Source organism: Pogona vitticeps, chromosome 5 (assembly GCF_051106095.1).
Source record: "Pogona vitticeps strain Pit_001003342236 chromosome 5, PviZW2.1, whole genome shotgun sequence".
Lineage (NCBI taxonomy): Eukaryota > Metazoa > Chordata > Lepidosauria > Squamata > Agamidae > Pogona > Pogona vitticeps.
In genome coordinates, this window is record NC_135787.1 from 2,501,518 (window position 1) to 2,513,602 (window position 12,085).

At 47.0% G+C, this 12,085-nt stretch overlaps 1 protein-coding gene and 1 long non-coding RNA gene across 2 annotated transcripts; both read left to right on the forward strand.

Annotated features, from left to right (window-relative positions):
- The first annotated feature begins 467 nt into the window (after nt 1–467).
- Nucleotides 468–5,114, forward strand: LOC110079838 (uncharacterized). Its single transcript, XM_078376650.1, has 4 exons — nt 468–1,039; nt 2,812–2,919; nt 3,523–3,609; nt 4,813–5,114. The coding sequence occupies exons 1-4, from the start codon at nt 838–840 to the stop codon at nt 5,112–5,114; spliced, it is 699 nt and encodes a 232-aa protein (XP_078232776.1). The 5' UTR covers nt 468–837.
- Nucleotides 5,115–5,833: 719 nt separating this feature from the next.
- On the forward strand, nt 5,834–10,423 carry LOC144583281 (uncharacterized). Its single transcript, XR_013536998.1, has 2 exons — nt 5,834–6,773; nt 8,149–10,423. It is a non-coding gene; the product is annotated as an uncharacterized LOC144583281 (long non-coding RNA).
- Nucleotides 10,424–12,085: the final 1,662 nt, after the last annotated feature.

The following is a 12,085-nucleotide window of genomic DNA, read 5'->3' on the forward strand; positions in this document are numbered from 1 at the left end:
TGTCACTTTGAAGCTGTGGCAACGCTGACAAGGTTTTTGAGATTTCTGAGATGTTCAAGGTGCAGCCCACCATCCCTATCCCCCGACCCAACTCTCACCTCAGGGAGCTTCCATGACAAAGCAGGGATTTGAACCTGCAACTCTTTCCACTAGATCACACCGGCTCATGCCCAAAGACATATATGCGTACACGCACACACAAAAACATATCTTCCCTGAGGAATGGCTTTTATTCAAAAACAGCCAAGAAGCAGTTTAACATGAGCAAGTTCTTGTGAAATCTAACTTGTCAAACCCATTCATCTTAGAGATGCCAGGAGACTCTAAGTTGGTTTTGCTGCCGTGGACAAGCATGGCAACCTTGTTTGAAACATCTCCTTTCTTCCAACTTTGTGTAGCTTAAGATGTTTCTGAGCTTCATTTGCGCAAAAGTCTGCTGCTTTTGAGATGCCCTGGGGTCCCATTTTCATTGCAAAGGCCTTGATTTTTTGGATCCCCCAGATGTAAGATGCAGCCGAATGTACCCTCTTCGCCTCTTTGTGGCTCATGTCGCTGCGTGAGTCACAAAGGGGAGGAGGGGCTCCATTCGGGTACATCTTAGGGTTCCGTTGTCGTACTGCTCTAACAGTTAGGAAGTTTTCCCCGATATTCAACGTAAATCCGGCTTCTTGTACTTGAGCCCAGTATTATGTGTTCTGCACTCTGAGATGATTGAGAACAGATCCTGCCCCTCCTCTGTGTGACAGCTTTTCAAGTCTTTGAAAAGTGCTCTCTGATCACCCCTCAGTCTTCTTTTCTCAAGACTAAACATGTCTCCTCCTCCTCCTCCTTCCAGCCATGGCTCCCAAGGCAGGACCAAAAGGTAAATCCGCTCCTCCCACGCCCACGGCTGACAAGAAAAAGGGCAAGCCACCTGTAGCTGCCGCGGAACGTAAACGGGTCCAGCTTTCGGATATCATTCCTCCCGGCGTCATGTGGTGTTTTTTGGGGACTTTTGCTTTTGTCTGCCTCATCGTCTTAATTGCAACAGCCTACCTCTGTGAGTATATCTCTGAGCGCTGGCGCAGCCCCCCCACCCCCACCCCAAGGGGCTACTGAGTCAGCCTCCCTGTTGGCCTTTTCCCCTTACATGCTGCTCTTTGAAAGGTCGGGGGGGGGGGCAAAAGGAGCATCCCTCGTGTAGTGAGTGAGGGAAGGGGGCAACATTTCCCATGTACGCTTTGGAGCCCAGAAGGGTGGACCAGCCACTTCCTCTCCACCTTTACCAAACAGGAGAAGGGAAGTCACAGATCCTTGAGCTTCACGTGTCAATTCTGTGGGCATGCCCATTATGGCCCTTCTATGAATGACTGATTTGCTGCCATGAGGACTAGCAGCATGTCCCATCCACGGATGTTAAAACTCAGAGTGCATGTGTAACATAAATTGTGACATCAGCTCTTCATGTAAACCTTCTTTGTCACCAAGATGCGCGACAAGGTCCCGCCGCTGCCCACTGATCTATCACTGATGGCCACGGTCCACGCTGGTTCTACTCCCCTTGGGTTCCATGTTTTGGAAGTGGAAGGTTGCCAAGGGGTGGCTCCACCTAACCAGCGGTGTAGCCCCCTCCCCCACAAGGTCAAGACAGGGCTCATGAGTGGGTCATTGAAGGAACGGATCGCACGTGGCCACCTGCCCTCGCCAAACATCCATGGATAGGGTTTGGATACAGCCATAGGGTGGAGGGAGGGGGTGGCTTTGCAGGTAGAAGTAGTGACACCCCCATCCCCTGCATTAAAGGACCACGTGAGGCTGATTCAGGGCTGGGTGGATGGGACACAATGGTGCCTGTCACTTTTGCTCTTGATTTTTCAAAGTGATGCAGCGCATCAGCATTGTCTTAATACAATTAGGGGAAAAAAAACCTTTGACTTCCTCTGGCCCTCCATGGAGCAAAGCAATGAAGTGTTTCATTTCCCAATATCATGAAGCGGACAGTCTTCTTAAGCCACTTCACAATATAGGAAATCGACAGAAAAGGGCAAATTTAAAGCCACAGCTTCCACTTTGGTTCATTTCCAGTGGTCACACATTTTGGAAAATAACCAAAAGGGAGCGAACTCTACCACACCAAGAAAATAGGAACCTAAAATGGTGTGGGTAGGACTGCTCAGGGTTCATGCCAGCAATTATGTTGTGTGATTGCGGGGAAAAGAAGTGAACCGACCCATTCCCAGAGCAGATCAAACAGCGGGATAAATTTGATCATACCCATAATTAAACCCATTATGTTACTAAATGGCAACTGAAATTAAAACAACTCAAAATATTGCTGCCGGCTACAGTAGAACCACTGAGTCCATGGGATTCCCCTAAGTGTGGACTCACTTTTCAGCACTCGCTTCAAAAATCCAGTCTTGTTGCTCCAAGCAGTTGGACTGAGGCCCAAGTGTCTCTCCCTCAGCATGGCAGTAAGTCCTCTGTCACTGAGGGGTTGATTTAGAAGAGCATAACCCTGGGCAACTGGGATGTACAGAGGGCTCAAGCAATAGGAAGCTAGATTTAGGCTGAATAGTGGGGGTGGGGGGAACTTCTTAACTGTTAGAGCAGTACAACAATGGAACCCACGACCTCGGGAGGTGGTGATCATTCCAACACTGGAGGCATTTCAGAGAAAATTGGGCCACCCTCTGTCAGATCTGCTTTGATTTGGATCCCTGCTTTGAGCCAGGGGGGTTGGACTGGATGGCCTTAAGGGTCCTTTCCGACTCATTCATTCTCGGAGTCTATGATCCCCTCTTCGCGCCTCTCCTTTCTGAATAACTTTAGACTCTTCATTGGCTGCGGAAAAGAAGAACCCTCTTGACGAGCCCATGAGAAGGCTGAGGATCACCATGGCCGCGGGGCTGAGGGACCCGAAGCTGAACTACTTAAATCGTAAGTGGAAGGAAAAGAATTCTTTATTTCTCGCTGGTTCACAACCACTGTTGTGCTCCATTTGCACAGCAAGCTCCCCAAGGAAAGCCCTGTTTAGCTCTGAGTCAGCCGGCCTCGAAATCAAAGGCAGCAAATTTGCAATCCGCACGCCTGGGAAACCTCACCGTAAGGGGAAGAAAAGAATTTAGCCCTGTAGGGCAGCCACACGTTGAGGAACAGGAGCGCTCTGCTCCAGCGTTGAGCTGAAGGGCTGTGGGCCCATCCACCGTGGGTGAGCAGAGCCCAGTCTCCTGTCATGCACGCACTCACTCCCCCCATCCTTCCTTGGTGGGGGAAGGCGAGGGAGGGGGGGCCATGGCCAGATGTGACCTTAAACCATGTACCTTTGGGGAGGCATCAACTCAGCCTTTGCTCTCCCTCCTTCCAGGAAGCAGACCTTGGAAGAAAGGGAGAGATTCTTTCTTTGACTCTTCTAAGGTGGTTTTCAGAATCTCCAACCCCCCCCCCCAAAAAAACCATACATTCCACTTGATCTGTTCTTTTGCCTGCCAAAGGGATCAAAGCAGTTCTGAGCCCAATATCAATTCCTGATCCTGTTTTCAGCCATGAAGGTAGCAGAAGAAGTAGAGAGGTTGCCAGAGTACCTAGAAGAAGCTGAAAGGGCCTTCAACCAGCGGAAAGTGCTATATCGTGAGTTTCCAGTTTATCCACATAATGTTCTTAGGAGGAGTTTGCCCCTGCTTCTGGGAGGCACTTCCATCAGCTTAAAACCAGCAGCAACTGTTGGAGGGTGCAGCCGCATTGAAACCACTGGATAGCTTATTGGTTGAGGTCTTTGGCTGTAGAGCCAGGGGTTGGGAGTTCAATCCCCCCATGGTGCCTCCTTAACAGGGGCTGGACTGGATGGTCAGGGTCCCTTCCAGCTGTGCAGTTTTGAAATGATGATGAAGATGATATTTGGCATATAATGCAGGAAATGTGACAGGACTGGGTCCGTCTGATTAGCTTTTTTTCCCCATTGAGCAGATGATGTACAAGCAAATAGAAGTACAGTAAGTCCAGGCTCCACTGCCTCATCTGTTGTTTTCTCTGTCATTGTGGGGGTTTCTCTCTTTTTTTGACAGTCAATCCATTCACATCAGCTCAGGCAGTGTGATCACTTGAACCAATGCAGAAGAGTATGTGCAAGGATGCTGATGTTTGACACGACGGTGGTGGCAAGGGGTGGCTGTGGCAGTGCTAAATCACCAGGAAGGCTGGATCTGTGTGAATAATTATTTTTCATTTCTTTTAAAAGAAGTTTGGTGCCACACTGTTGCAGCATGGCACCTAGACACATACAAAATGAAACAGAGAATGAGAAGAGGAAATTGCCACTCGGCCCTTGTTTACAGCTTGTTAAGGTGATTCTCCTGTAGCCTTGTCTCCTGAAAATGAGGAGGGTTTCAGGAGACAAGCAATAAACAAGACTTCTCCTCTTTCCATGTGTGGCCAATTCATGTGAATTTACACAGAGAAACCTGACTTCACAGCAGGCCAATTTGTATTTTGTTGGCCTTCTGTGCCCAGGTACTTGGGCATCTCCTAAAAGTTACCATCATCTTCAAAGCTTCTGAGAGAAACTGCTGGAACATCCTTGCTAACAGATCATAATTACTGAAACTTTGGGCTTTGTCACTGTGTTGATTGGACACATCACTGGAGCACTAAGGTTTTACCACTTTTGAAATGCAAAGCTGCCACCTCATTTGTCTCTTCTGAGGTGTATAATATTAGGCTGGGAAAGGGATTCACCCTGTGCCACTCAACAAAGATTGGAAGCCTCCTCTCTATAGTCCTAATCTGACACCTTCTCTTTCTTACCCATTTCCCTTTGGACTCCTTCCTCCTTAGAATCCCTCTTCAGGAAAGGAGCCCGATCTTCAGGTGACTGGCAGCTCTTTGGGAGAAGCCTTTACTATATTTCAAAGGGGCAGAAGAACTGGTATGATGCTGAGAACTTCTGCATGTCAAGAGATGCCCACTTAGCCTCCATTCTAAGTGATGAAGAGCAGGTTTTATATAGTTTTTCTTTAAAAAAACTTTTTCTCTTGATATTTTCCTTGAGAAACTCTTCCTTCCTCTCCAGGGCACACGTTTCCCTTTCCATCTGTACTTTCCAAATGTCAGCACAAACATTTAAATATATATTTTAATGTGCTGCTGTGGCTGCTTCTCAGATGCCTATGAAAAAAAATAGTAACGGGGTTATTTGCAGTAGTAAACACCTTCATTTGCAAATTGTGTTCCAAAGCAACCATTGGCAGTGCAGCAGCTCATGAGAGATTCATCAGTTAGATGATTAGAAGTGAAACAAGAAGAGTTCCTGAAAGAAACTCTTTCACCATCATCACTACAACTGGGCCAGTGAAGAAGGCAGAAATATGTCTCTGCAAGCTTTTGAGACAACAGATCTCTTGGGAGACTTTGTGATCAAACTGTGTAGTTTTATGGGCGAGCTTTAGAGGCAAAGGCCGCAGGCCTGTCTGGAAGGGCTGTCTGCTTTCTGCCTACTAAAGGGACTTGTGATCTTAAAACACACACAAAATGAAATAGAGAAAGAGAAGAGGAATTCGGCCCTTGTTAAGGTGATTCTCCTGCAGCCGTGTAGAGACAACTCTGTGTTTCAAAGGACTTGTTTGTACAATAGGGACCCCCTTATCTGTGGGATCAGTATCTGCTAATTCACTTATTTATTTATTTAATTTATATGCCGCCCACACTACCCAAAGATAATTCACTTATCTAGGGATCTAGGGTCTGAAAATATTTAAAATATTAAAAGAAAAATCCCATAAATATATATTTTGAAAGGTGAAGTTACCAGTATTAGCCACTAGAAGGAGCCGGAGACAATGTGATGTGTAGTGTTTGCTATTACAGTATAATAGTGTTTGCTATCATCTGCATTTTCAGTATCTGGGGGGGGGGTTTGGAAGAGATACGGGGTGTGTGTGTCCTACTGTACTTCCAATATGGAGATTTGGAGCTTGTTGCTTATTTATTTATTTATTTATTTATTTATTTATTTATTTATTTATTTATTTATTTATTTATTTATTTATTTATTTATTTATTTATTTATTTATTTATACCCCGCCTATCTGGTCATATTGACCACTCTTCTTCTCATCAAGCCTAGCAGACCCTCAGGGTAATTGTCAGGATCTGGGTAGTGGCATAGATTCCTCTGCACCACCGCCCTGGCAGCTGCAGGATTGGGACCTCTTTGGTCCCAGGAAGAGCCCAGTGTTTGCAGGATCAAGCCCTGCCAGGGCAGCAGCTGCTGGGGCTCTCATGAGGTCCACCTGGGAGCCCAGAGGGAAGTCCTACTTAAGGAAGGGCATTCTCCCTCCCAGAAGCTGGCTCAGCAGCATTGGGTCTTTGGGCTGTTCCTGCTCTGGTTTCTGCTCCTGGATTCCTGAACAATGCATTCCTGCTCTGGCTCAGTGCTCCCAGTCCTGCGGCCCAGCCCCTGTCCCGGTTCTCCGGTTTCTTAACCGTTAGAGCAGTATGGCGATGGAGCCCATGACCTCAGGGAGAGGAGATGAAAAACTCCAGCGCTGGAGGCCTTTCAAGAGAAAATTGGATTGTCCTCTGCCCAGTCTGCTTTGACATGGATTTGTGCCCCGAGCAGAGGGTTGGACTCGATGGCCTTAGAAGCCCCATTCCAATGCTGTGATTCTATGATCTGTTCCTTCTGTTCTTCAGAAATACATAAATGCTCACCTGCATTTCCCCGCCTGGATTGGCCTTTCAGATGAAGATGAAGAAGGGAACTGGCGGTGGACGGATGGCTCCAGTTTAACCGTAGAGTGAGTCAACAGAGTCGCGCTCTGAATATGTATATCTCTATCCTTTCCCTCACAACGTGGTGCAAACCTAGGGTCAAACAGATGCTGGTCCCATTCTTTACAGAAGGGATCAAACAGAAATGTCTCTCATATCACACGCTTTGCTTCACTCAGACACCTTGCCTTTAGCATACTAGTTTTGTTGCCCAGCTGAAAGATTATCATTGACTTAATGTACAGGTCTGATGGATGAGGTCTGCTTCTTCGAAGAAATCCTACTGCAGGATAAAAACCAGTCCATTAAAGGGAATCTCCAATCCCTATCTAGTTTGACCTTTAGATCCTCCACATGGAGAAATACTCCTCAAGTGCAGTGTCCAGAACTGGACACGATACTCAAGGTGAGGCCTAGCCAGTGCTGAATAGAGGGGGACTAGCACCTCATGGGATTTGAAGATTATACTTCTGTTAATACAAATGTAGATAGGGATGACATTAGCTGTCCTCCAAATGGATAAATGTTCTTTTTTATTTATGTTGTGGTATCTCACTCCAACTCAAGGAAGTTCTCTCTTTTTCCCTCTCCCCCTCTTCTCTGTGTATAGGAGAACATTCAAATGCAGTCTCCCCCCCCCCCACCTGTATCCCAGGAGGTACTGCTTATTCTTCAGTGGTGACTAATTACACAGCAGTGATGAACCTGCTCTGGATTTTACTCTGAAATAGGGATGGGATATTGGTATTTATCTCCCAGGGGAGACGAATACGAATATTGCCACCAGAGGTGGCTGGGCTGATTGGACCCTCAGCCCCAAGAACTGGCCCATCCACTCATTACTTCCGGCGTGGCACGTGGAGCCTGTTGCAGTTTGTGCCTCGCCGATCGCAGAATTGGTCCTTCTGTGGCTTCCCTGCCTCCTTGTGCTACTGACCACTCAGCAGCTGAGCAGGGAAACACATCATCCCGCCCCCTCACCAGATTGGTCAGCAGCACTGGGAAGTGGGGGGAGCTTCAGCTGGGTTACTTCCATGATTGACACAGCATGAATGATGATGGCAGTACATACTGTATGCGGTAAGTGGACGGCCTGGTTCTGGCGGGAGGGTCCAATTGGCTCAGCTGTAAATATCCCAGCTCTACTCTGAAGTTTACAGGAGTAGAGCAGGAGTTTCCGCGTTGCCAAACATATGTCGAAGACAGGATTCAGGACCACGGAGAGCTCCTGTGGAGTTTATACTAAAGCTCTGAAGTGGATTTACTGCACGCCTTCTAAAACTGGAATCCTTACCTTCCACTTCTGTTCTCCTAGATTTCCTTTAGGACTCACTTTGAGTTCTTCAGGGCTCCCTCTTCACTCTTCTTCATGTATCATGTGAACCTTTTCTGCCCTGCTAGGTACTGGTCTGATGGCCGTCCCAGTCACTCGGAGGCCAGCGGAGAACTGGAGAAAGACTGCACGTCCATCGTACCTTCCTTGAGCGGACCTAACTGGAACAACGCCAACTGCCATGAACTGAAAAAATGGGTCTGTAAGGAGAGCCTCGATGTTGGAGAACCCTGAAGGTGGCCAAGCCCTTTACCGAGAGCAATGCTAGAAGATGGAGTGTTTTTTTCATTTCAGTGTCAAGCCCACCCCACGAGAAATCTACTCATTACAGAATAAATAAGCACGTACTCTTCCATTCCAGTCTTGTTCCTTCAGTTCCCTGAAACACGATAGCGGTGTTACAATTAGTAGGGCCATTTCCAATTGGAGAGCACCTTTCCCCAGCAGTCTGAAGACCTTTAGGGTCTGTTCAGGGCTTTTCCTCCTCTGATTTTCTATGAGAAGAAAACAGAGGGCTGAAGAAATATAATGGGGCATTGGGTGGGGCTCGGGGTTGGGTTGAGGACTTCATTGTCTGAAGTCCTCCCCAAACGCAGCAAAGGAGTAGGGCAGTGCCATGGAAAATGCTTTTTGTGGGGTTGCTCTATATTGTACTCAATGGGTCCTGGGCAAGGGACTGACATTTTCCATCAAGGTCAGAGCTGGGTGTTCTCTGGTCAGGGCAATGCCCAGCGGACGTGTGATGTCTCCTGCCTTTCTTTCTGATGGGAGAAGCTACCTATGAGGCAGAACTCTGGGCATGGCGGGACAGTTCTGTCACAAAGGGTTTCCTGTGTTCACCCGTCAGCCTTTTTTTCACCCTAACCTTTCCCTCTCTTATCATACCTGTCAGCCCTTTTTTTCCCCAAAGAAAAGACCCCACATTTTATCCCCCTTGCAGTGGAAGAGTTGGAATTGTTGGCTTTGGGGTGCATATGAGTGACCCTTCTGTTCCTACAAACATAGAAAAGAAAAATGCACAGTTCAGGGACCACGCTTGGATTTCAGGCATCCTGTGGCATTTGAGGCTTCTTGAAAATCTGTACATGTGCTAAAAATAGAGCCATGCACGTTTTCAGGACCAGTCTGCTTGGTAAAATAGTTGCCGCAGGTGGCAGAGGTGGCAAGTCAGAAAGCCCAAGGCCTGAACACCTCTCTATAGAACTTTAGGAAGAATCAGAACCCTGTACTCATTACAAGCGGCATTTATCTCTGAAAAGGTTAATTCTAGAATGAAACCAGATAACCATTTCCAATCCTATCAAGATTCCTCTGGGGATAAGATATAAGTTTCTTCATTGTTGCAGTGATTTCAGGCAACACCAGCTTCCCTATTCTTACAAATTTTATTTATCTACATTGTTCTACGTTCCATTAGCACGAAACTACTTAGAAGTTGTTAAGAACATACAGAAGTCTGAAGAGCTATGGCAAAACCATAGGCAGAAATGGTTAAGCAGAAATCCAGTCCTGCATCTTGCGAAAAACTGCAGGTATTATTGCCATCCAAAATTCTTTACAACATTGAGAGGTTCCAAACAAAAGTACGTTTTAAAAAACGAAAGCCTATGTTGAAAGCAGAATTTAAATCAAATGATACTCGTTTTAAAATGTTAGGAGCATACTTTCTAAAATCGCAGGAGCCTATAGCCTAAAAAAGCACTTCCGGCATATTGAGGACAGAATGGAGAAACAGGATCAACTCATCCAAGTTGCATCAGTCCTCTCCCTCCCTCCCTCCCTCCCTCCCTCCCTCTGTGCGTATGTGTGTATGTGTGAAATCCTGGATTGTGCAGCTTGCCCAAGGCCACACAGGCTGGCTCTTCTCCCCAGAGGCAAAGTGGGGAATTGAACTCTCTACCTTTGGCTCTGCAGTCTGATACCTAAATCACTGAGCTATCTAGCCAGTTGATTCCTATCTAGTCTTGGGGAAAATAGAAGGGACGAGGACAATAATATTTGGCTGGGGTTAGCAAGCATCTCTCTGCCGCAGATGCTAGTGGTCTTCACATATACAGGGAGAAGAATGCCAAACAGAGAGCTATAGTAAGCCTTACATGATTTCCAAAACCATCTCTTTGTTTAGACAGTTATGAGAACGGAAGGGAATCCGGGGCCGGGAAGGACCGTTCCCTTCCTTTGCTCCTGAGCCATCGAGGCATAGGCCTGACCCAGCTGTGGCCTTTTAGGGAGGTGCTGATGTTCCAGAGGAACAACATCCAGGAGGAGGTTACAAATAAGGAAAAGCATCAGGCAGGAGGTTCTCCTGAGGCTAGGAAATTCACTGGCTTTGGGGAACAGAAAGCTAAAGACACAGATAAAGCGGCCCTTCAAATTGTACCTTCTGCTCGGAAGAACAAGCACCTGGGCGATCCTCTTAGAGCGGCAGAGCTGGAAGGGACCCTCTGGATCATCAAAGGCCCCATGGGGGATTCAAACTCTCAGCCTGCGGTTCCACTGCCAGAGACATAAACCCCTGAGCTACCCTGCAGTTCATGACCAGGTTGAGGCAACTGTTTCTGGCCATGATCAGGCAGATGGTAAGCACTTGTGGATCAAAAGGTCCTTCCTCAGGCTGAAATAGATCTGTTGGTCTTCAAAGTGCCATTATGTTTCGGGTCTGGGTGTTTTCTTCTCTGCCCCCACCCCCATTTTCCAGTTTTCCCTTCACTTTTACCAACGTGTTGAAGCAGAATGACATGGGAATTTCTTTGGAGACTGGTGTACAGGATTATGAATCCCACTTCAGACATTTTATTAAGACGGCTGACAATATAATATTTTATATGGCCTAAGTTTATTCAAATGATACAGGACGAGATGCTTGGACAGGGTCACCGAAGCGACCAACATGAATTTGACCCAACTCTGGGAGGCAGTGGAAGACAGGAGGGCCTGGCATGCTCTGGTCCTTGGGTTACAAAGAGTCAGACACGACTAAATGAATAAACAACAACAAAAAGTTTATTCAGTGTACCCAGTGTGGTGTAGTTAAGAGTGTAACAGACTAGGACTCCAGAAAACAGGGTTCAAATCCCTGCTCAGCCACGGGAAATTCCCTGGGGGTGTGGAACGGGTCAAACCACTCCTTAAATATCTCATTTAACTTGAAAGCCCTGTTAGGTTTGGAATAAGTCAGTTCTGACTTGATAGCACAGAACACACAGATGTCGCAATGACCGGACAGGCAGGGTATAAATTAAATTAAATTAAATTAAATTAAAATCAGCTGATGGGATCAAACAAAATGCCTGTTTAGAAGAGATGTTTGGGGGGGTCCCATGGAGATGGAATTAACAATGGCTTAAAGGAAACAAAGGAAGTCCTGTGTTGGATTTTAGGGTTGGACAAGAACGTCCCTTCCTTCAAGGAATGGGCACCCAGAAAACAACCACATCTGGATTGTTCTGCCCTATTTTGAACATTCTGATACACCACGGTTGCTGTCTCTGTGGTGATCCTCTCAGCCACTGGTCCAGCCATCACCATCTTTCTCTTCTGCCGCAGAAGCTGGCAGATCTCCCCCTGTTTTGGTAGAAGGTCTTTTCTTGCCTAAAACAGTGGAGGCAACATGACCAGAACCCACTGTGTTTTTGTTGTTGTTGTTGTTATGTGCCTTCAAGTTGCCTCCGACTTAACAGCCACCCTATGACTGAACAACTTCGAAAGTGTCTTCAACAGCCACCACCCATATACAGTATGCCCCCAAACATCAGCCGATATCACCAGGTTTCGGAAATTAAGCAAGGTCAAGCCTGATTAAGAGATGGGAGGCCACCAGGGAATACCAAAGATCTCAGATTAGGGCTAGGAAGCAATCTGGGCTAAAAACCCTAGAGAGCCATGGCTGCTGCCGGCCAGGGCTGGCCGTATTAGGCTGGGTGGACCAAGGAGTCTAGCTCAGTCTAGGCAGCTGCCTCTGTTCCTATAGCAATTAGGAATTATGTCAAAGGCTTGGGTGGGGCA

Bases quoted from the DNA above. Each gene is read 5' to 3' on its own strand.
- LOC110079838 (XM_078376650.1), top strand. From the start codon at position 838: ATGGCTCCCAAGGCAGGACCAAAAGGTAAATCCGCTCCTCCCACGCCC. The intron at 1,040-2,811 runs GTGAGTATATCT...GAATAACTTTAG, and splicing joins AATTGCAACAGCCTACCTCT to ACTCTTCATTGGCTGCGGAA. The intron at 2,920-3,522 runs GTAAGTGGAAGG...TCCTGTTTTCAG, and splicing joins GAAGCTGAACTACTTAAATC to CCATGAAGGTAGCAGAAGAA.